Source organism: Gouania willdenowi, chromosome 11 (assembly GCF_900634775.1).
Source record: "Gouania willdenowi chromosome 11, fGouWil2.1, whole genome shotgun sequence".
NCBI classification, from domain to species: domain Eukaryota; kingdom Metazoa; phylum Chordata; class Actinopteri; order Blenniiformes; family Gobiesocidae; genus Gouania; species Gouania willdenowi.
Window position 1 is genome coordinate 1,814,900 of NC_041054.1, and position 24,928 is coordinate 1,839,827.

At 39.2% G+C, this 24,928-nt stretch overlaps 1 protein-coding gene across 1 annotated transcript in view; it reads right to left on the reverse strand.

Annotated features, from left to right (window-relative positions):
* The window catches only part of LOC114471846 (protein capicua homolog), a 54,107-nt gene extending 29,578 nt beyond the window's left edge, over positions 1-24,529 (reverse strand). Inside the window, 6 exon segments of the mRNA XM_074783821.1 lie at positions 3,359-3,635; positions 6,137-8,345; positions 8,347-8,800; positions 8,803-9,130; positions 9,132-9,718; positions 24,383-24,529. Of these exon segments, the coding sequence (XP_074639922.1) occupies positions 3,359-3,635; positions 6,137-8,345; positions 8,347-8,800; positions 8,803-9,130; positions 9,132-9,506 (3,643 nt within the window). The 5' untranslated portion in view covers positions 9,507-9,718; positions 24,383-24,529.
* Positions 24,530-24,928: the final 399 nt, after the last annotated feature.

Consider the following 24,928-nt stretch of genomic DNA (forward strand, 5'->3'; position numbering starts at 1 on the left):
TGAATCGAAACTCTCAGTCTCATCTCTGAAACCCCCACGTTTCAAATTCACACAGCTGTGAAGCAGCATGACACAACACAAGCGAGATCATGCATTTTACATGGAAACCATCTCAGCTATTCATATATTCAAAGTAAGAGCGTGGGGCTTCCACGCCGCGTAAAAAATCACAAAGTTGGCATGGAAACCAGCGTTACTGTACCGAGTGAACCCAAACGCCCCTGAGCTGCGTGTCCATTTATAAAACCATTATTTATTCAATCGTGTTTATTCATCTGACAACAAACCATTAGCAGGGAGGTAGAAAATGACTCATAAGAAGTAACACACACACACACAACTAGCAACAAATATAATCTTATGTGTAGGTTTTGTTTAAGCAGCAGACCCCTTAGAGACAATAAAAAACGAGCTTCAGACAAAGAGAGATGCACAAACAGCTGAAGTACGATAAACAAGCACGAGTTCAAAAAGCAGAGAAGTTCAGAGAAGTCACGTTAGCCAGAAATGCTCGGTATTTAATATGTAAGGCTGCTGACCTCTTGTTCTTTATCAGAACAGTACATTTATCTGTGAACATGGTGTTTGCACGCGGCAGCTGGTTTTCTGACAGCCAATCAGTATCAGAGATTAAATGAATGACTTTAACTTTAAAAGATGGTTGAACACAGACTAAAGGGAGAATGAAGGGGAGAGATTTTTGGGGTCCATCCATAAAGTCAGCAAATGATCGTCCATTGTTCTATGAATCTGTGATAAACACATTTATTTATTCATCTGAATAATATCCACTCTTGTCCATGAAGTGTATTATCATTATTTGCGCTAAGTATATATAGTCAATATAAAGATGTAAATCCTTGTTTTAATCAGAGATAAAAAGGGTTGAAAGTGACCAGAAAATGGTGGAAAAAGTGATGAAATGGGATTTTACAAAACCACAGAAATAAATTGGTTAAAAGTTAAAAATTAGAGTGGCCAAAAATGGACAGAAAAAGTGGTGAAAAGGGTTCAAAGTGTCAATATTGGAACAATTAGCTTAAACAGGCAAATAATGAGCATGACAAATCGTAAATATGTTTGAATTGCTAAAAATAAGCATGAAATATGGTGACAAGAGGTTAAAAGTGACAATAATGTGTCAACATATGTGACATTAGGTCGGAAAGTGGGGAAAATGTGCAGAAAAGGCATTGAAATGTGACAGAGAAGTGGCAGGAATGGGAATAATGTAGCAAAAATGAATTAAAAGGAGCAAAATGATGGCAAGAAAAAGTGATGAAAATAGGTTAAAATATGGCAAGTTTGGTGTAGTTGCAGAAAAGGGGAAAATAAGCACAAATGGGCTCAAATTTTTCAGAAAGTATTCTTAGTTTCTTAAAGGTATCTGGTGACCCCCTCCCAGTGTCTCGTGACTCAAAATGGGATCCTGAACCCAATGTTGAGAACCCTTGCTTTAAATTATTCCTAATCAGGCAGACTTTCAGTCCACTAAAGTCATTCAGAGCTCAGGATTTCTTTGATTTCTCTCCTCCTCCTCCTTTGGTTTGAGGTGGTCAGTTACCTATTTATCTATTTATCTACCCATTTGTCTACCTACCCACCTATTCATCTATTCATCTACCTACCTACCTATTTATCTACCCATTTATCTACCTACCTACCTATTCATCCATTTATCTACCTACCCACCTATTCATCTATTTATCTACCTACCTACCTACCAACCTATTTATCCAGGAAAAACTCACACAATCCAGGATTATTACAGGACTATAAACGGGGAAATCAATAGAATGAAATTAAATAAAATAATTAATTCAATTGACTCAAATGAACTGAATTGATTAGGTGAAATGTGAGTCATCGTTTGATCAGTCGACGCTAGGTTTCTAGGGTCAATTGAGAGGGAAGTTACTATGGAGTGGATCTTCAGAGCCGTGAACATTCTAGATGCAGGAGCAGAAAACAGCTGAAGTCTGAATCCAAAAAAAGCTCCTGAATATTCATCGCCTCCCAAACAGCTTCATTTATGTTTCACTGGCCCGTGGCTGTGCATTCTTTCCTGTTCAGTGTGATAACGTGTGAATGTAGCAGATTTGGAGGAACTTTCTGTGCTCAAACTTATCGTTTTGTTAAAAGCTTGCTACATGCGTCACAAGAACAGAGATGTTGGCTCTTGTTCTGGAGGTGTAAAAACCAAAAAAAGCGTGATGTGACAGTAAAAAACTCAGAGGGAACTCACATCAGCTGACACGACCTGAGTTGTGAGGGAACGTTGGATAAAGAACAAAGGCGGAAGGAAACAGATGATTTGTTTCTCCAAGGTGTGATGACAAGAAAAAAGAAAAAGAGGCAGAAAAAAAAGTACTTTACTTCCGTTCAACTGGTGATCGTAAAAACTAGTGAAGCATCTTGAGAGAATAGAAACATTTCCAAGGAAAACCATAGATTAATGTATTAGGGATTGAATCACACAGTACATGCCAATACAATACGCGCTACTTGGCTTACGGTACCGATATCATGCTTCAGCAATTCTACATAATGGATATATTGCAGGAAAATCACACAACGTCACATTACACTACGTGTCACAATGATGAAAAATAGCAGCAACACTGCTAGTACAGAATGTTTCAGTTTATTTACTCTGATTTAGTGTTAATTTCACAGATTTTAACACAAACTGAGATGAAACTCTGAACAAAAAGTGCATTAACTTAAAGTTTGGTGCCTTTTAAAAGCCAGACAAACCAGCAGTGCTTTCTGCTTTATCTGATGAAATTAAATAAAATTACACCTTTATCTGTGTATTTGCCTTCTCACTATTAAGTTTAGCTCACCCTGTCTTAGCAATATTACAAATTTGTTGATTTATTTATTTATCAACCTAGTTTCTTGAAGGCATCTGGCAAGCCCCTACCAGTGTCTCGCGACCCCAAATGGGGCCCTGACTCCAGGTTTGAAAACACCTGGTTTAGACGACGGTGTGTGTCAAATCACGCCATTCATTCAACGCACGCACACAGAATATGCTGAATGACTGTGGGGGATGGGATGATAACAACACAAACCATTCCATTTTTTGACCCATTAACAACAATGAAAAATATGATTTAAGTTGATATAAAAGCCTTTATAGATAAATCTCTATTTTCTCTATCCAATAGCAAACACCTGTACATGAGTATCAGGGCAGACTCAATAGAAGCTGCTGCTCTGCACAGTCTGAGGATGGATGTCTGACGCATCCAGCTGTTTGCTTTACATCAAACCTCAGCTGGACTTCAATACACAGCCAACAAAGGTCAACACCACCGTACCACTAGCATTTCCTTTGAATGGGGCTCCTTACCGGTGCCGGGGCGCCCCATGATGATTTGCTTGCGCGGGGCCGGGTGAGGCGACTCAGCTGGCAGTATGAGAGGCAGCAGGGCCGTAGGCGTGGGATGACAGGCCACCGGCTGTGGCAGGTTCCCTCCAGGGGGGTCCTGGTGTCCCTCGGGGTTCCTCTCCCGCTCCCTGCCCCCGGAGCTGGATGAGGACAGGACTGAGCCGGACGAGGCTGGCGTGGAACCCGGGGCGGAGGGACTGGAGAGGGCGGCATGGCCGGCAGTAGCTGGTGTCAAAGACTGAGACAGAAAACGGAAGATTTTAATTGAATCTCAATAAAAGTAGCAGGACAGGTTGACTTATGAAGATCCAAAAGGACAGGTTTTATCTTATTTGGAGCAAATGGATCACATTTATTGCCCCCATAAGAGCAGATTTTGTTTAAGCCCACCCCTTACCCCTTTCAACAGACTCTCCTTGTTCTTTTGTATATACTGTAGTTACTGTTACTGTGATAAGGGAAAAGGTTTTTGTGGCAAAAAAAGATGCTCTGGTTGTCTAAAGCAGTGGTTCTCAAATTTTTTTGCCCTTTCTCCTATTTCTGAATCCAAGTGCCCCCTTTGTCCTACAATATTTTGCTCAGAATACTGTAAAAAAAAAAAAAACAACTATAGCGCATAATGATGGAATGAACGAGTGATAACACACATTTTAAAGAATCCCATTGTAAATAAGTGGAATGAAACAAGGACCCAAACTGAACCTTAATCAAAAGATCAGTTTCATCATCAAAATTATGATAATCGTTTCTAATTAAAAAATAAACATAAAACTCCATAAACCCTCTCTCTCCAGTACCCCTATAGTGCCAGTGTGAGAAACACTGGTCTACGGAATTTCTGCAAGTCCATCTAAGTTCAATTTATAATTGCGTTGAGTATAACTATTGTAAATTTTAATTTTGATGTATTGTATATAAAACTATGTACACTTTTATTTTATTTTATTATAATATTTTTTAAACCCTACATGGAAAACAGGGTGATTTGAATTTCAAAGGAAGAAATGTTTTGTTTTCAAGAAAAAAAATTGTAAAGACCACAGGCATCTATTCACTGTATTATTGTATCTGTCAAACTGTGTTGTATGCCACCCTTTGCAAACCTTGTGTGATTGTTCGAACAAAAACACAGAAAAATAAAAAATTTGGAAAAGCAGCAGGAAAACTTTACGCTTGGCTGGTTTCTCGTGGCTTACAATAACAGCCTCATAGTGGTGTTGTTCCTCACACACACCAGGGAGACAATAAAGTTCTATTTTCAAGGTCGCTTTCAGACATAATTCCACGTTTCACTCGGAGGGAAGTGGGAGGTGGGAAAATTTGAGGGCGGTACACCTGTCAAACACGAGCAGCGGTGTCCAAAAGCAAACCGAGTGAGGACAGAAGGGCAACGAAGGATATTCAGTGAGAAAAAACAGCAGCTTCACAGTCCGTCTGGTTCTAAGCAGGAAGTATCGCTTACCCTCGGAGATTAGTTGGCTCGTGTTTTTACAAATGTCCAAGCTTAAAATAAAGAGAGTGAGCTCGCGTTGCATCTTTGTGAGCCGTCCAGTTTACAGCCAAAATGATAATGTTTTAAGTTGGGTAGAATAATACAGTCTACCATCCCTAATGGGGACTATTCCTGTGAATTAAATGAAAATAAGAACACTCAGAGAGTGAAAACCTCAGCCAAGCCCAGAATCTCCTCTTTTTCAGCAGTTATCTGGATCAATGGTTCTGATCATGGAACCATGATTATTCTCACTTAAGAACACGTGTCAAACTCAGGGTCTGGGTGCCAAATAAGGCTCTCTATGAATATTTTTCTGAACAAGTTGTGCCATTTTTTTTGCTTATATTTACTACATTAAACTTGTCATAATTAAACTTATCTTCATTACTTTTTCTTGCCATATTTTTGCTCCTTTTAATGCATTTTTGCTACATTACTCACATTTCTGCCACTTCTCTATCAAATTTCAATGCCTTTTCTGCACATTTTTTCCACTTTCTAGACATTTTCAGCACTTATAAACCCTTTCCACCACTTTTCCTACCTAATGTTGACCCATTATTGTCACTTTGTACCTCTTTTCAGACATATTCAAGCCCCCAACTGAATTATTTGGTAATTTACACAATAATTAATGCTTTCTCCATCATTTTTACTGTCTTCTGTGGGCTGAATTTGATGCTCTCAGGGGCCAGATTTGGTCCCCGGGCCTTGAGTCTGACATATTGTGTAAGGTCTATCTTCAGTAAAAAAAAATTTGTCTAAATTTGTTAAATACTTTTGACGTAATCCTGCTAACAGACAAACGTTCATGAAGTTTTTTTCCTCCTTGGCGGAGAAAAATCAAAATAAGAAAAACTGAAAGAAAGTGAAGAAATTGTCATTTTTGTCTATTGGAAATTGTGATTGTTGCTCTGTATGCCAAGTCAGCATAAGTAGAATCTGTGATTGATCAAGAATTATTATTTGTTCCAATTGGCTTATTTGTGTCAAAAAATCATTCAAATTACTTTTTTGTTCCCATTATTAGTATCTTGACCAGAACGACCAGAAACGAGATTTTCACTTTCATCAAAGTTTTCTTTCTTAATCAAAAGCTAAATAAAAATAAGGAAGTGCGCTGTGTGAGATCATAAGACACAATTAACTACCCCCCCCCCCGCCCCCCCCTTTATTCTTTTGTTGTTTTTTTCTCCTTTCATTTCTTCTTCCATAGTACACAATGAAAAATAATAAATACATACCGAGCTGGAGGTGACCAGAACCAGGGCAGAGGTGGTGTTGCGTAAATGCACCGCTCCGTTGGTGGTGGCCCCGTTGATGGGGACGGGCGCCTGCAGGCCAGGCACCGCTGCGTGTTGGGTCTGGACGTGCTCCCTTGACCGGCTTCTCTCTCTCCTTCCTAAGGGACCGTCTGAGAACTTGGCCAGGGGGACGTCTGGGTTGCGGACAATCACGGGAGAGTCGCGGAGGGGCACAATGCGGCGTGGGGACGGCTCCTGGGGTAGCGGAGAGGGAGGGGTGGGAGAGACCAGCATGGGTGGGGGCGTAGAGGCGGCGGAGGACGGTGGCCTGCTGGTTGAGCTGCGAGGTCGGGAGAAGGTCAGAGATGACGGGGTTGTGGGTTGACTGTGAGGGGAAAGGACTCTGAAGGCGGCAGGACTGTGACCCAGAGCTGGGTCTCCGCCCACACCCAGCTGCTGGTCTGGTTTGGTCTGGTAGTCCTGGACTGTTGGCAGTGGAGGGGGCGGGTGGGAGTCCAGCTTCCTCTTGCTGGGGCTCATGGGAACTGTGAAAGTGAGGTTGGTCTGAAACGTGGGCACAATACCTGACAGGTGGCGCTCTCTGTCAGTACCTGGTGTGCTCATCTTCGTACCACTAAGTTGCCGATGGCGGCGTGGAGTAAGTGATGCTGGAGAGGTGATAGGGATGAAGTTGGCGGGGCGGTAGCCAAAGAGCGGCGAGGGTGAGGGTGATGGCGTGGGGGAGAAGGGGGACTGGTTGGAGATGGGAGAGAAAGTGGGTGTGCCTGAGGGAGAGCTAAGAGAAACCAGCATGTTGGCAGCCTCGCACTCCTCAAAGTCAAAACGAGAAAGGTCCTGGGGGAGCAGAGAGGGCAGGACCAGGCGGGGGCGAGAGTCTCCTCCACGACTGCTCGCCTCGCTGCTTTCTCGAGACGTCTCATCCCAGTCGAACTCGGAGCTGGCTCTCCCGCCACCCAGTCGGAGGTCAGATGGGGTTAGAGTGCCCGTGCTGCTGGCTCCGCCCCTTTCCCGACCTCCGCCGCTGGCCTCCATCTCCTTGGTCCTCATTGAGAGGTGCCTAGAACAGTACCCCCGCCGCTGGGACTCTTTAGAGCAACCTTCCCGGGAGCACAGCCTCCTCCACTGCTTCCCGTTGAACTTTTTTCTGATGCCTGTCGGTGTGCACACCACATCTCCCTTTTTGTACTTTTGCTGGGCCGCCGTCAGTGGAGTCCGGGAGCGGGAGGATGATGACGAACCTGATCCGGATGCGCCTCCTGCTCCACCACTGGCAGATCCTGCACCGGAGGACTTCTCTATTCTAGGTGAAGTTGTAGATGAGGAGATGGGAGGAAGGGGAGGGAGCTGCGGCGCACTGATGACAGCACCGACTGCTGCCGCTGTTGGGTCTAGGCCCAAAAGAACGGGTGAAGGCGAGGGGTGGGGGTTCAAGGCTAGGTGAGCGGAAGGAATACCAATTCCTCGAACAACTGACAAATGGGAATTGAGGTAGCCGTGTGGGGGCTTAGAGGCAATGTGTCTGTGTTGGGAAACTGCTATGGGCGGGGCCCCTGCTGTGATGGCCCCCATGGGGACCATGTTGAAATGGGACACCTCCATGTCCTCCTCAGGTGTGAGGGGCATATACGGGTGGTGGTGCTGCTGCTGCTGTGTACTATTCTCCCGTTCTCTCTCTCTTTCCTGTTTTCTCTGGAAGTCTCTTTCCCTCTCCAAGCTTTTTTCCATTTCCCAACCAGGACCCAGACTGAGGACTGAAACAGGAGTTACTGGAGTGGTAATTGTGTGGCCTACTGAGGATATAGGGATCATGCCAGAGTAGGCCATTCCTCTTCCCAACACTGCCCCCATTCCGGCAGACATTCCCCGACTCAAACGACACACTTCCTGCTCCACGTCGATCTCGTCTCTTTCCTCCCGCTCTCTGTCTTGATCTCTGTTCCCCTCTTCTCTCTCACGTGTGACTTGAGTGGGAAGGTCAAGGTCCCATGGTGGCACCAGGAGCCGGAGTGTTTGCCGGGACACCCACACAGCCTGAGGAGAACCTCTGCCGTCCTCATCTTCGCCTCCAGAGAGAGGCCTTTCCTCTGAAAGCAGGACGCGATAACGGTTGGCCACTGCAGGGTGCGTATCAATCTGGGACACCACACCCTCTCGATACCACAGCCACTGACTCTCCTCGTTACGAACGCACACAGACACGCGTGCCTATAGGTATAGGATGAACACCGGGAGGAGGGGCATCCAAGACGATGTCCACAAACTCCTGAGGGCTATCGTGTCGGTAGGGATAACGGCATAGCATCTTCTCCCCGTTCAGCTGAACCTCGAGATTTCCAAACTCTTCACTGACCTTTCGGAGGACTCCCGCCCGGAACACCACACCTAAGTTTGTCTCCTCGCTCCGACTTTCACCTTCTCTCTTCTCGCCGCTTCTCCTTCGGCGCTGGCGAGCCAAAATACGCTGATTCTTCAGGCCTTTGGCTAGGGCGTTGGACAGTGCATCAGGCAGACTGGGGACTGAGCCAGCAGGCATCTGTGTGTCGCCAAACCACCTCAAGGTCAGCGAGTGCTCAATAGCAGTGTCTGTGGAGGAGCAGCGAGGCAGGGGGCAAGGGGACACCCGTTCTGCATCGCTCATCCTCACCCCCTGCTCCTTAGCCTTTCACCCTCCCCTCCCAGTGACAGGGTGGGGGGTCCCGGAGAGGTCTTCTTCGAGCTGTCCTGCCTTGGATGTCGTCCATCAGGCTTCTTTCACGACCTGCTGCCATCAGAATGCGAGATGCTGATGTCAGTCCCTGCACCTGTGGCCCCTGATTTGAGGACGCTGCCTGCATAGAGAAGAGTAGGAGGAGGGAGGTGTACAGGACGCAGGTAGTGCTATGGTTTACCAGCTGCAGACGACGAGCAATGCTCAGAGATTTACTTCTTCCTTGGGAACGCGGCTTTGAATGTGGCCAGTTTTTTACGACTGGAACGCAGGGTTGGGGCTGCCTGTGGCGCTCGTGTCTACTACATCGTACTACAACTGCTTTCCGCCACTGTCGGCGCTCACAGCTAATCTCGCAGATCTGTCATCGGACGACAGCAGCTTCCCAGAGTCCATCAGAAGCGACACTGTCTGCTCGCCCTCTCCCTCTTGAAGCCTCCTGCGCTCTGATTGGCTCTGCCTGAAGAGGACTCTGAGGTGCGAGCCGACGAGAAGTTTTGAGGAGATCTGCTCCTGTGTCCCTGTTATCTACGAGTCTCTTTTCTCCCCTCCATCTGCAACTTTCTCCCGCTCCACGCCGCTTCCTCCTTTAGCCCGTGTGGAGGGCGGGGCGCGCCGGCCCTGCTTTTTCAACGGCTTCATCTTGTCATGCAGATTACTTTTTCTCCAAAGACTCCTTTGATTCAGACACTTCAGAGACTCTCCTTGGTGTTCCTCTTTCTTCCCACTCCTTGTTTGAATTCTGCTGCCTCCTCTTTCTGCCCTTTTTGTCTACTTTGCTCTTCTGCCGGGGCCTCTTACACTCATTCCTCCTTTTCTTTGTTTTTGTACTTGCCCACCTTTTCTTAGAGACTCTAAAAGAAAAGTGAAAAGGAGAAGGACAGTGTGAATTAGACACCTGCAAAGCACTTTGGGATGAGCAAGAAAACAAGGTTACAAGACTAAATACAAACTCCATGCAATCTGTGACATTGACCTACGAGTTCCTGCACACTGTTCTAAACCAGCCTTCAGAATAAATTATAGTATTTGTCTAGTTTAATGAAACAACTTCAATTTAACTAAGATAACTGAGAATAATAGGATCCAACTAGGGAATATCTATCAAACCCTGTGTCCAAGTTTCATTAAAGAAATTGCTTGGCTCCATTAACACCAATTCCCATTTGTCACACAACTTTACCAAATTTAATAGCAAATTTAGCAACTGATATAACAAAATTAGTTCAGATTGGATTTATTCTGTTGGAATACAGTATTTTAGTGAAGGAGCCCTTATAACAGAGTTTTTCAACTTTGGGGTCGTGACCCCATGTGGGGTCGCCTGGAAAAAAAGGGGGGGGGTCGCCTGAAATGTCTAGTAACAATTCAATTAAAAAAAACTGATTATATTTGTACATAATTTCTTTTTTGATTAAAAAAATAAATTCATTAAAAAACAACAAAATTTAAAATTTCATTTACAATACGTTTTTTTTAACATTGGAATTTTTATTTATTTCTTTTTAATTCTTTATTTTGCACAACAAAAAAACTACACATCGCAGAAATAGGTAAACAGTGCAGGAAGTGGCAGAAAGCTCCAAGAGCTTAAATATAATGTTTTGTTTTTTTTTTCAAATTCAAACACCACATACAATTTCAAACAACTTAATTCTATACTTTCACTTTCTCAAATATACATTTAGTTAAAAAAAAAAAAAAGTATAAAAATATCTGAGCTGATGCTTATTGTTACTGATGCACTGATACTGGCTATGTATTTCTAAAACAAACATGATGAAAAAAAGACTAATTTTAGGGAAATAAAAAGTCTCTGGGATCGCTAGAAATTTGTGATATACAAATGGGGTCACGACAAGAAAAAGGTTGGGAACCCCTGCCTTAAAGAGATCTAATCATAATTAGTGTCAGCAACTTCACACGGGCTCTCTAAAGAAATCAAAGCACCTGTGTTTCCATTTCTCTAAGATTTGTGTGGATTGGGTTTGTGATGGTTTCCCTATTTTTAGCGTTCCTGCACAGTGAGGATTCCTCAGAGAGCAGGGTGTTCTAGGATAAGCCTTTCAACACAAATTCATAACTCATTCTGTGCAAAACACTCTTCTCTGTGGTAATTTATGTGACTTCAGCTGTACAGCAGCAAGTGCGAGTGTGTGCATCTAATACTGAAAGTCTTATAACTTAATTAGTAAAGGTAAAAGTCATAAAAAATCTAATCTCAGTGTTGATTTTCAAACATAATGAAATTCATAAAATAAAAATATGGTGTAAAGCAAATGTGTAATATTGTCCCAAAATGTCCAATATACAGTATATAGACAGTTCCGTCTCGTTTCCCACCTGTTTACAGTAAAAAAGTACATGTAAAATGCATGATATCGTCCCAAAACATGCATGTGAAGCTATATTCTCTGTCATATTGACATTACCACTTGTTTAAGTCATTAAAGGAGCAGTAATCATATAACAATATTGCCATTTATGTTTCAGGAAGTTATTTCTATATTTCCGGTGCGTTTTTCAGAAATTACGGAAGATCCGAGGCACTAATTAAAGAGAAACTGTCAGGTTGATCAACAGTGTGTGTTATTCTAGTTACAGTAGCAGCAGATACATGAAGAGTATAAGTTGGAGCATTTGAAAGGACTTTTTTTTAACCATAAGAAAGTGACTTTTTTCCAGTAAAAAGTGAGATAATTCCAGAAAATTATTTTTGTCCTCTTTTTCAATAATATGCTATTTTTTTTCCCTCAGGAAATTTACTTTGACCTGCTGACATGTTTCGACTGCCAACTGCCAGTCTTCTTCAGAGGTGTCTGCTGATCACTTTCATGAGTTCTTGACTTCCACGTGATAATTCCAGCAAGTTCTTTCCATCTTCTGTTTGAATAAATGAAACCTTAGTCTATTATTCAGATACAGTTTTTTCAGGAAATTTACTTTGATCTCCTGATCAAAGTAAATTTCCAGAAAAGCAAAGTTGAAAAAAAAAGAAAAGATTATTTTAAAAAGTCACTTTTTTTACAATAATATGATCAGGAGATCAAAACTAATTTCCTGACAAAAACGTTGATCTCCTAATTACAGTAAATTTCCTCAAAAAAAAAAAAAAAAAGAGTTGTCTGAATAAATGAAACCTTAACATGTTATTTATTTACTTTTTTTTAATACAAAGTAACAAACTAGTTACTATTTTTCAATAACTATCACAACACTGGTCGTTAATAATACTTGTACTTGTTAGTAATACATTACTAATGTAATGTTTCTCAGATTAATTACTTTTAAAGTATATATTTTAACACATGGGTTTCACAACTATGAAGTGCTAAATTATTCCCACCTACAGTATTTCTAGTGTTAATGCTAGGAAGTTGCTCGGGAGCCACTAAAATCACATTTGTGACCCACTTTTTAGTCCCGACTCGTGACTTAAAAACATTTAAGGAAGCGACGCACCATTAAACTACAGCTGCGGTCGTTAAATCGACAAAATCTTGATTAATTAATTTAATTAATTACACGAGGTTTCCTACTCACATTACACAAGACCTGCCTCCATAGCAAGTGCATAATAAACAAACAGGAGGTCACAGCGTTGAATAAACACAATGTAGTCTTACAACGCAGCATGGAAATAGTGAGGAACACTTTGTAATTTGTCCAGACAAGCCTCTCGACACACACGCACACACGCGTACACACACAGTAGTTGTTGGCTGATGCAGTAGAGGCGGGGGAATTCTTTCTTCGCTCACATACTGAAACCCTCCCTTTCTTTCTCTCTCTCTCTCTCTCTCTCTCTCTCTCTCACTGTAGCGACCTTTATCTATGCGTTTCAAAGCCGAGTCGATCCACCCCTACAAACTCCACTTCCTGTGGAAGACCATTACCTAACTTCCTCTCACTTGATTCCTCCTTCACTCTGAGCTGCTGCTGTGTCTACTTTATATGTTATTGATTTTATCCCTCGTCTCTGTTTCCCTTGCTTGTCGTCCACCTGCTTTCGATCTTGGCTGCCAGAAAAGCCCAGTTGTTTGATTAAATTGTCATTCCACACCAGACAGAGTCATTCAGGATATCCTCATTCACTGCCCCAGCCTCAGTTTAGGGAGTAAAACTGATTGATTTGACTGACTTGTAGGTAGAATGCATAACACTGCGCTTCATTTCATCCTAAGGAGCAGAATTAAAGCAGCCTTTGTACCAGGGTTGGGGTCAATTACATTTTCAATTACCCATGTTCAATTACAACTTAATTATGATTATGGTGACCAGCATTTTTTCCAATTAGAATTAAATTACTGTTATTTATTTTATCCTCAAAGTCAATTACAAGTACATTCCCAATGACTAGAGTTCAATTACAAATTATTACTAAGTCTCAAATTAATAACCTAATAAAAGTTGACCTTCCTCTTGTGTTAGCTTTCTGTTAGCATCTCTTATGATAACGGGTCCTAAATCAGATATAAAATACACTAAAAACAACCAAGATAAGGACCAAAACTATTATCTCATTATTTTTGTTTTCAAAATGGTGATACACAATAAAAATCTTGTTAATTTTAATTTAAATTAAGTCTGATTAGAAAGACACTTCTGGGTTAAATTTGCTGATGCAAAATACTAACACATTTGTCTTTTACTGTGACTCCTACAATGAGTAATTTAATACAATGTCCCGATACAACTTTTTCACTTGCGTTATGATACCGATATTACAGCCTTGTGTGTTGGTCGATACCAATATCGATATCAGCACGAATCATATATACTTTTATTACTTATTTTGTAGTGTGGAATGTTAGAAAAGACTTGACCAAGTGATGTTACTCAAACAGAGAACAATAGTCAGCAACAATAGGTATGCGAAAAACTGACCCATTTATTAGTAACTAATTGGTTACATACATTTTAACCTTCAACATAATATCTACAGTGTTCTACAATTGAAAAAATATAATATAATATATATTCGAGATTTTAGATGCAGTCTGATAAAATCTAATATTTGTTTTCTGGCTGATATCGGATAGGGACACCCCACAAAATAAATAAATATATTAAAAAGATGTCACCGATATAGGCGATATGTAATTTTTTTATATCGCCAAAATGGAAAACTTCATATTTCTTGAATATCGATATATCACCCAGCCCTAAGCCCCTTTATCCTTTAACTCTGCCAAGCAAACACCGCTATGTGCTAACAAGCACGCTAACTAACAAAGCTAAAGCATGTCATCACTAGTATGGAGTTCCTTCAGTCTCGGGGGACGACAGTAAACGTTAGTGATGCACCAAAATTACAGGCATCAAAGAATTTTGGTCGAAAATGGCCCAAAAGTGCATTTTTTGTTTTCGGCCGAAACACTTGACTGAAAAAAGTCGACCAAAACAGGACGTTGACACTGTAGTTACGTGTAGCCCTACGTTAACACAGACCACAATGGTGCATCTGGTTTCAGAGTCTGCCAGCGACAGAGACCCTCTAGACTTTATCACGATTATACTTGGTCCACGTTATGAAGATCATTAGTTGGATTAAAATGAAACCAGCGTGCACAATCAATGATGCGGGCCACAATCAAAGCACATGGAGCACATAGAGCTGTGTGTGGGTCTCTTAGAACAGTGTTTCTCAAATTGGGGTACACGATGGCACTACAGGGGATACTTGAGAGAAAGACAGGAAATTAACAAAAGAACTCATTAAAAATACGGGGTTTAATAATTAAATATTACCAACTCACAAAACAACAACAAAAGAAAAGAAAAATATCCTGAATAATAAAAAGAACAGACAAACAACAACAAAACACACAAAATGACAAAAAAAGAGACTAAGAAAGAAAAATACTATTACCAGCAACACACAAATGACAAAATAACATAAGAGAGAAGATACACAAGATCAGTACAAAATACACAAAAATAACAGAGGAACGCAATACAAAATGACATAAGAAACAACCAAACGACACCAAGAACACACTGAGAGAGAATAATTTAAATAACACCAACAACACACAAAAACGACAACAAAAACACACAAAATAAGAGAAAAAAAAATACTGAATAACAAAAAGAACAAAATAGGCACAATGATTAACAGCTACACAATATGCACCACTTTTGCTTTTTATCCTATAAGGGACAGCACGTGTGGGAAAGTTTTTTGGTGAAGTGTTTAGGGGAAGGTCTGGGTTAGGACACATTCAGAAATCCACCTAATGCTAGATGCTAAAACTCTAAAAATAAAAATGTTGTTATAGGCAATATTGTAATTTCCTATATTGCCAAAACATAAATCACAATATATCTTGATTCTCAAAATATTACCCAGGCCCATTCAGAGCCATGAATGCAATGGGACTAATAATGCTCGAAAAGACTCCCTATAGATGACGGAATATGAAACAACCACTGCACAGACTATCAAAAAAAAAGGCAATGACGGATGTGTAGGAGCAGTTTTCAGTTTCATTCAATTAGTTTGTCAGCCTCCACAGACGTGCTGTCAGACTGTCTTGTTCGTGTTTCTACTTATATCTCTTCATCTCTTTTCATTCCATTGTTACTTTCCTCTTTGCGTCTGCGAGCGCTCGACTTCATTCAATTCCTTTTCATTTCTGCTGCATCGCATCGGCAAGAGAGAAATGTGTTTTTAAAGACGAGTAGAGACTCAAGGACAAATAAAGATGAGAAACTGTTATTAATCTCACACCTGTTGGATATAAATCTGTATTTCAGACTCTAAGGCAGTGACCAGGGTTGGGGTCAATTATAATTGCAATGGCGTAATTGATAATTAATTGCAATTATGGCATCTATCTATAAAAGCAAGACTATCTCTGTCTGTCTGTGGCTCAAATATCTCTGGTGTTCAGGGACAGACAGAGCTCATGCTTTGGTTCAAAGCTGTGCGACATTGGATTTATTGGACAGCAATGTTACAGTTTAATTAATAATTTCATAAAAACTGGTCACGTGCGAGCATAGAGCCAATCACTGCACAACGTAATCCAGAGTCCGCTAGCAGCAGCTTGGCTGAGGTAAAAGTCAGCCAGTTTGTAATAGAAGAATAAACAGCATAAAGTCATTAAATCACTATGTTAAAAGCTGGAAATGAACTGACACGCACGCACACGCAACAAGAGGGCAAATGCGCACACACCACACATAAGGTATTTATAATAAAAATATACTAAATGAGTAAAAATTAAAAAAAAAACCTTAACAATATTTATACAAAACCAACAAAGTAACTGTTAATATACACAATAAGGCTCCAAAAACACACAAAATTACTCAAAAAAACATACATTACAGAAATACAGGCAAGTGTGGCGCAACAGAAATACGCACGCACATACAAAACACATAATGACTCCAAAAAACATACATTACAGAAAAATACACCAAACGACAAAAACATAAAAATTTGTAAAAAACAACACAATTATCATGCGCATGACCCATAGAATTAAACCTGGGAAATCGCACACGCTATTTTACTTTGCACCCGCAAATATTCCCCTTTATAACAGAGCATGTACACCTCTTTGTACATCAAACCTTCAAACATACTAATTTGGTCTAAATGACAACTCTACTTAAGCTCCCACATGAATACATACTTCCGACGGGCACTGTACAAGTAATTATAATTTTAATCAAAATTGAATTCTGATATTTGTCTTTGTAATTGCCATGAAAATTCTATGAAAGTTGTCAATAACAACTTAATGCAAAACAGGTGAACCATGTTACAGTTCTATGTACAGTTCTACACATATGAATGTGAAACTGATTAAACCCCGTCACCATGGTTTTGGAGAATAAGAATAAGACACATTTACACCATACTTTCCTTTTAAAATAGGTAGTCTAACGTTAGCTTTAGCAAGGCCGCAAAATGGCTTGACGTCCATTTGTCCAACCTTAGCCAGACGCTACATGCTAAGCTAAAATGAACATGTCGTATGGAATTCCAACAGTCTCATGAATTACGTCTGCAATACGAGAAATGCAAAGATTCATCGTCCAGTTAGGAGTTTCCATTATTTTATTTTGCAAAAAAACATATTTACACATGCAGTACAATAATAAAAATATGTTCTATATCCAGCTTTCTCACATTTTACCATTAAAAAAACACATGAACTCGAGGGGTACACTGAGACAAAAAGGGCTCAGATGCCTGCACCACCAAAAATATTAAAAACTATTTTTAATGATTAGGAAGCCTAACAAGGTAAACTACTGATAGGAAACAATTTATATGCTAGATATTTATTGTTAGTGTACTTTATAGCTGATTTAGGAGCCGTTATCATAAGAGAGGCTAACAGAAAGCTAACACAAGAGGAAGGTTAACTTTATTAGGTTATTTTAATCGTAATTTAATGTAACTAAAAAACGTAATGTACTCAACCCTGGCAGTCGCCATAAAACCCTGGTTACAATAGAGGTATGCCATTGCCATTACGTATGTGTTTACTCAGTAGTGCAGTGTGTACAACAGCTGGTGTCACAGTTGGGCCTTATGATAACAGCTTAAAGGGAAAGTGACGCAAGGCGAGCTCCACTCACTGAAATACAGACGAGAGCTAAAGTGGGACTTGACTCTTCTGTTTCAGCTTCACTAATCTCATTTACATTAAACACAGCGTAGAGAACACATTCACTCACACTGAATCTGCAGGGAAAGCCCCTGTGACATGTCACTTAGTAAATATAACAGCAAGTCAAATTTGGCTGGTGGAAGTCAAGATTCAACGATAGTTTTTAATTCATTTTTATAGTTTTGTCTTCCAAACACGAGGATTTTTAATAGTTTTCTTCATAAATAAGCATTAGTCACATTATGATGTTTTTTCCATTTATAGTGTGTGTTTTTTACTTAAATGGATACCAACTCGTCTAATTTGTGCGGCCCCCAAAAGTAAATGCTGTGCAAATCGACTCCAAAAACACATAAACCGAGAGAAGATATATAAATGACAACAAAAAGACAACGTGACATCAAAAATGCACCGAAATGACTCCAAAAGCACATTTAAATCGAGAAAATAACAAATAAGAACAAAAAAATACAAAACAAAAAAAAAAAAAAAACAAAATACAACAAAAAACACAAACCAATACAAAAAAAACAAAAAACATACAACAAAAACACAAAAGAACAACAGAAATACAAAAACAAAAACAAAACATACGACAAAGATACAAAAGAACAACAGAATTACAATGACTCAAAAAAAATGACAGATAAATACACCAAAAAAGAAGATTCAACAAGACAACAGAAATAGAAAAAGTGACAACAAAAAAAACTAGGGATAGGCTGATATGAATTGTTTTTCCATCAGCCTTAGCCGATGACCGATACGAATTTGCCGATTTCTTGAGCCAATATTTGAAGCCGATACTACTTTTGCTCCCTCAATTTACATCCTAAAAATTACACAATGATAATAACAAATGGGTTGTAAGTCTAATTTTTAAAAAAGGACAACCATTTATTGAAATTAACAAAGGTGGGTAGAATGACAACAAGTAAAAAATATTTAACCAATATTAAAAACAGGTGAAACATATTTCTGCTCTCGTAATAATGCGGATCGGTGAAACGCAGCAGCTAACGTAAAAAAAGCAAAAATCGGCCGACAATATCGCCGACTAAGTATCGGTCTATCGCTAACAAAAAACAAACCAAAACGACTCCAAAAGCACATTAAATGACAGAAAAATACAAAATACCAATAAAAATATACAAAACCAAAAGAATACAACATTAACACAGAAGAAGAACTCACTCCCAAACACACAAAATGACAGAAAAATACAAAAGAGAACAACAGAAATACACAAAATGACTAAAAGAAATTACTCCAAAACACGAAAAGTTGTTAGAAAATGACAACAAAAATTGATGAATTACATTTACTGCTCCTTTAAATAAAGTTTAAAAACATTGAACTTGTGCCTCATGCTTGTAGATACAGACAACCACCTCACTGTTCATTCTGTCACAGACATCTGATCCTCGTACAACTTAACACACGGACACACACCCATAGACACACACACATCTGACCCACTTCATGCTTAGGTGTAAGTTTAAGAAGACTTGTGTGTTATTTGCGAGCACAGGTTCTCCACTCAAAAGTGGGTCGTTACCATAAGTGGATCACGGCCCCTCGTGTGGGAAAAAGATTTGTGCTTTTACTCTGAAGGGGAGTTATCAATGCTATAGATTGTTTTTTGATCACAATTCAGGAGGCGATAACTTGGTACTTAAAACACTAATTTGGGAGTCTATACTAATAGAAAAAGAAGAAATCGTTACCTTGTAAACATTTAAACATACTTCCTTTTATTTTTGATAAATAAAGTAGAATAAGGATGCAATAATCTGCGGACAAATAATTTATTGTTCACCATTAACCATTATCTTGTTTCATCTGATCCTTTTATTGTAGGGCCCTATAAAATCTATTTTATTTTTTTTCCAAATTCCATGTTTTCCATATAAAATTTTCCAAATTCAGTTTTTTTTTTAGAAATATTTTAATATTTTTCTTTCCAGAAATTATTGGTTTCCACTCCTGGTAAGAAACAAAATAAATAAATAAAATAATGAAAGAAAACCATAATTAAATGTCAAACAAAAAATAATTTAAAACAAAGTGTAAGCCACAATTAAAAGGTAGACTCAGGCCCTATAAAATCAATTTATTTTTATTTAATTTTTACAAATTCCGTGTTTTCCACATTATTTTTTTTTAAAGTAATATTTTATGTATTTTTAACAAATTTTAATAAAAAGAAATAATTAAACAACAATGCATGTCAAAATAAAAGTGTATATAAAAGAAGATGTAAGCTACAATTAAGGCCCAATAAAATCAATTATTTTATTTATTTTTTTTTTTTTAAGTAATAATTTATGTATTTCTAAAAAATTTTTTTTAATGTAAAAAGACATCATTAAACAAAAAATATATGTCAAAACAAAAAGGTTATTTAAAACCATGTGTAAGTTACAGTTAAAAGGTAAATGTAAGTTGTAGATTATTCTGACTGCTTTTCGGAAAAAAAAAAAAAATATTTATAAAATATAAAGATGTATGAGAGCAGCATTAATGTCACCCGATATGCCCTCAGGCAATAAAAAATATAAGGCATATTTTTTCGTTTACATATTATTAGATTTAATTTCTCATTCGTTTTTAAAAACATCAATATGATTTGTCTCCAAAGTCAATATTTGAAGGAAATGACTGTTTTCAATAGATTCCAATGTTTCTGATCACATCCTAAAGCTTAAATCGGTGAGTGTAAAGCTACACGTGATCAGGATGAGTTGCTTTTGAAAAGGAGGAACTGTAACAGCATAAAAGCTGGCAGTGATGTCATCACCTCAGTGAAGCAGGCCCAGCACTCGTATCTTACAGAGAGATAAATACTAGCACAGTCACAACAACACACTACTACACACTCCGCTCCACAGCGGGCCACGGAAACCCCCGCCAGCCATGGAAAACACTGATTTAAAAGGTCAAACAGACCCTTTAAATATACACTAACAGACCAGAGGCCCAACTTGTGTGACTCAACAAGAAAAGCATATAAAAGTAACACCTGCAGTTTCTCTGTCCCCTTCAAAGTAAATGTTTGTATTAAATCTATTGTCATTTGTGCTTTTACATTATTAAAAACAAAAAACCCACTGATTGCTGATCTTGTTGCTTTGAATCTGCCTCAATGTCTTTTGTATTGGTTGCTACAATGTAATAACCTTAAAAAATATCCATATTTATGAATCGTAAAGATTGTAGCAAAGCTGAACAAATTTAGTGTTTATGCTACAAAGTTTCAACATTAAAAAAGTGTCCATTTATTGTTAATATTTGCCGATTGTGTGTGTGTGATGACTTTTCTGCATTTCCTCTAGAGACTTCTGTTCAATTCAGTTGTGTTTCAGAGGTGACCCATCACAGTTTCATCATCTTTTCCTGTTTACATGACTTTATGGATATTAAACTTGCTGAAATTGTGCTAAATAGAGTTAATAATGACTGTTATTAATTTTAAATTTGTATGTTTAAAAGATTATAGAAAACAGGACGGCTATGCTGAATTTGAATTCATGCAAGTTTAGTTTTCCAGGGAAAGAAACACCAGGGAAATGTGTGATATTGCCCCAAACATGGGAAGTCAGTAGAGCTGGGCATCGATTCAGATTTCCCAAATCGATTTGATTCGATTCACAAGGGCTGATTCGATTTGTGATTCAATTTTTGATTTTAAAATTGTGTTAAGGAGATTTCAGTCACAGCGCCAATTTTACTCTAATAGGAGAGATTCATAGAAATCTAACGCTGCAAATAGTAAATAGTAGGGCTGGGCGACATGGACCAAAACTCATATCTCTATCTTTTTCTCAAAATGATATAGGATTAGGGCTGGGTATCGCCTGGTACCATGCGATAACATATCGCAATATGTTTGCCCAAATAGAGCGATATTATCACAATTGGCAATAATCGATATATCGTGGGAAAAATTAATCCACGATACATCACGATGTCTGTGTCACTGGAAGAAATTCAGAATTTATTACTGCACTGAATCCATTTCCAGGGAATTACAAAACATTGTCAATCACTTCACATGAATGACAGCCAAGTAAAACAAACACACAGACACACACACACGTAGTGTAAATTTGTAAATATCCAATAATCCTTTTCTGAGAAGTAAAGAAAGCAGCGAGTCCTAAATAAGTATTTTAATACAAAATAAGCTATATAAAAAAAATATTTTTCAGGGATATGGAAAATTTGTAAAGAAGGACACTGACTGTACTCTATTAATAATATTAAAAAAATATATATAAATATTGATACATCTCAAATAAGGCGATATTGTCATTTTTTATAACGCCAAAATATAAAGCTTGAAATATCTTGAATCTCGATATATTGACCAGCTCTAGTTCCAATTGTGCAATATTTGGTCTTTTCCTTTTTAAGTTTATGAGATATTTACTGTATGCAAGAGAACCGTGGCAAGATTTAGTGCCAAAAATAAACGTAGGGGGTGAAAGTAACTAATAGCTTTTACTTGAAGTACTATTTAATTCAGCTAATGTTTTACTTGTACTTGAGTATTTTATGTATGCAACAAAAATACATAAAATTACTGCAACGATGCACAAGACAGCAAACATAAAACCCAAAATGACTCCAAAAATACGGAAAATGACAACAAATACACACAAAATTACTCCAACAACACACAAAACTACAAAAACACACAAAATAACGTGAAAAAATAAACACATTAACAACAATACTAAAACTAGCCCAAAAACACACAAAATAGCAACAAAAACACACAAAATAACTCCAACAACACACAAAATTATGTTAATAAATACATAAATAAAATAACAAAAGCCACTGCACATAATGAGCCCATAACACACAAAACTGCAACAAAAATGCAGCTTTTTTTTTTTTACTGCGTTTGTGTTGTTGTCACAGTGTAAAAAGTGTTGCTGCTAATGCATACATAAAATACTCAAGTACAAGTAAAAAGTAGCTCAATAAAATAGTAATCAAAATGAAGCTTACCAGTTAGTTACTTACACCCCCATGTTTATTGTTGGTAATAAATCTTGGTACGGTTCCCTTGCATACAGTAAACATCTCATGTAGAAACTTAAGAAGTAAAAGACAACCTACCATAATTGGAACTTAATTTATTTTGCACAAAGTAATCTGTATAAAATAAAAGGTTTGTCAAAATGTACAATTCTTTTTAAAAATAAAACACCAATGAATACAATTCAAAATAAAATATTTGTCATGCTCTAAGTATAGATATATCTAGAAACTTTAAAACTGAGAAAATAACCTAAATTCAATATGTTTAATCTGATTGGTCGGCTATGATGTGATGCATTACGTTTAATCTGATTGGTCGGCTATGATGTGACGCAATTGATTGTTGCCTGGTCATTTCCTTTTTTGTAGTTTCACAACTTCTGTTGACCGTGGCTCAGTGGTAGTGTGGGTCGTCCAGTAACCAAAGGGTTGGGGGTTCTAATCCATCTCTATCCAAGTCATTGTCGTTGTGTCCTTGGGCAAGGCACTTTACCCACATCGCCTCGTATGAATGGGTATGAATTGTGCGTGAATGTTGGTGGTGGTCAGAGTGGCCGTAGGCGCAAAATTACAGCCACGCTTCTGTCAGTCTGCCCCACCGCAGCTATGGCTACATTGTAGCTGACCACCGCCGGTGTGACTGGTGTGAATGAATAAAAAAATGTTTCTGTACACGCTTTGAGTCTCCTTGAAAAAAGAGCTATATAAATCCAAGCCATTATTATTGATGATCATTTTAAAACACACGTGTCAAACTCAAGGCCCTGGGGCCCAAATCTGGCCCTTTAGTGCATCTAATTCAGCCCGCAGGACAAAGTAAAAATGACAGAACAATACGTGTCATTGTGTAAATTACCAAATAATTCAGTTGTAGATATCTCAGACCCAAATGTACAAGTAACTCATCACTTTTACTTTGATTACTATTTAATTGAGCAGCTTTTTTTTACGTGTACTTGAGTATTTTATGTATGACTAACTTGTACTTGATGAATAACAGTAGTTCTTGAGTAGGACTCAGTAATCTTTACAGCCGTCAATATGTTGCTCATAGTGGAGCTAAAAGTGTGTTGTATTCACGACGACGTCATGTGTGTAGTCGTAGTTTGTATCAAAGCGTGTGTTGTTGTTACCACACACAATTTTAAACGTCAATATGTTGTGTGTATTTCTGCACTAATGTTCCGCCAGTACAACGCGTTGTTACGCTGTGTGTGGTGTTGGTAAAATGAGCGTAAACACTTTGTATTCCCTGCGACGTCATTTGTGTTGGAAGTGAATCAGTCGTAGTGAGTTTGTGGAGCTGAACGTCAGTTGTGTTGTTGTAACAATGTTACAACCTTGAAACGTGTCGATATGTTGACGTTAATGACACGGGACGAGCTTTAGTTACTTTATACGTAGCTTTGTTACTGGGTTTGTGGTGTTGTCACAGCGTAAAAAAAGAAAAGAAAGAAGAAGAAGCTTGAAAAGTGTCGGTGCTAACAACGCAGGCCTGTCTGTGTCATGGAGGAGGAAGAAGAAGAAGAAGAAGAGAAGAAGAAGGAGAAGAAGAAGAGGAGGAAGAGCTGCTGGCTCATTGAGGAAGAGGAGGACTACTCCAGCTCCCACTGGGATATAGAAATGGACACTTATGGGAAGTCTAGGCGCAGTTATGGCGTTTCCTAGAAAAGTTTCAGATAGTCCGAAGCTAGCTGTGGACATCCAGTCGGAGCTCCGGCTGCTCCCCCGCGGACCCCCGGAGCTATAAACCCGGGCTGACAGCGCTAACACTCCCCGTAAATGACGCTAACACATCGAGCCTTGCTGCTGGAAGTCGGAGCCGGTACTCACCGCGTCGTTCCCCGGTGTCCGTCCCCCGCGGAGTTGGCCGGGTGAAGCAGGGCAGGGAGGCCGGTGCAGAAACTCCTGCACATTCTACACTACAGGCCAAAATGGTGAATGAAGCCCCGGAGCCTTGACAACCAGGCGCAGCAGCCAATCAGGAGCCACCGATGCGTACAGTAGCCAATGGGAGTCCGTAGGCGGGGCTTTTAAGCAACGTTAACTTGATTGACGGGCTGCTGTGGCCAATCACAGTGTGTGAAAACAGAGAACAGCTGTTAGCACCAGAGCGACGCTGCGGCTGCCAACAGAGTAAAACGGGGATTCCCAACCTGGGGTACGGGTCCCCCTGGGGGTCGCTTGGATGACAACATAAACAGTCTTTATTATTGTTTAAAGCATATTTTTTTTACTAGTTAAGATCATAGTGTATGCCTCATAAATTAATGAATCAAACATAATTTATTCCAAAAAGAAAGGAAAATGGTCAAAAGCACGACTTTGAAGTTAGTTTTTCATCTCATACACACTTGTTTGTTGAAATCTTTGCACATT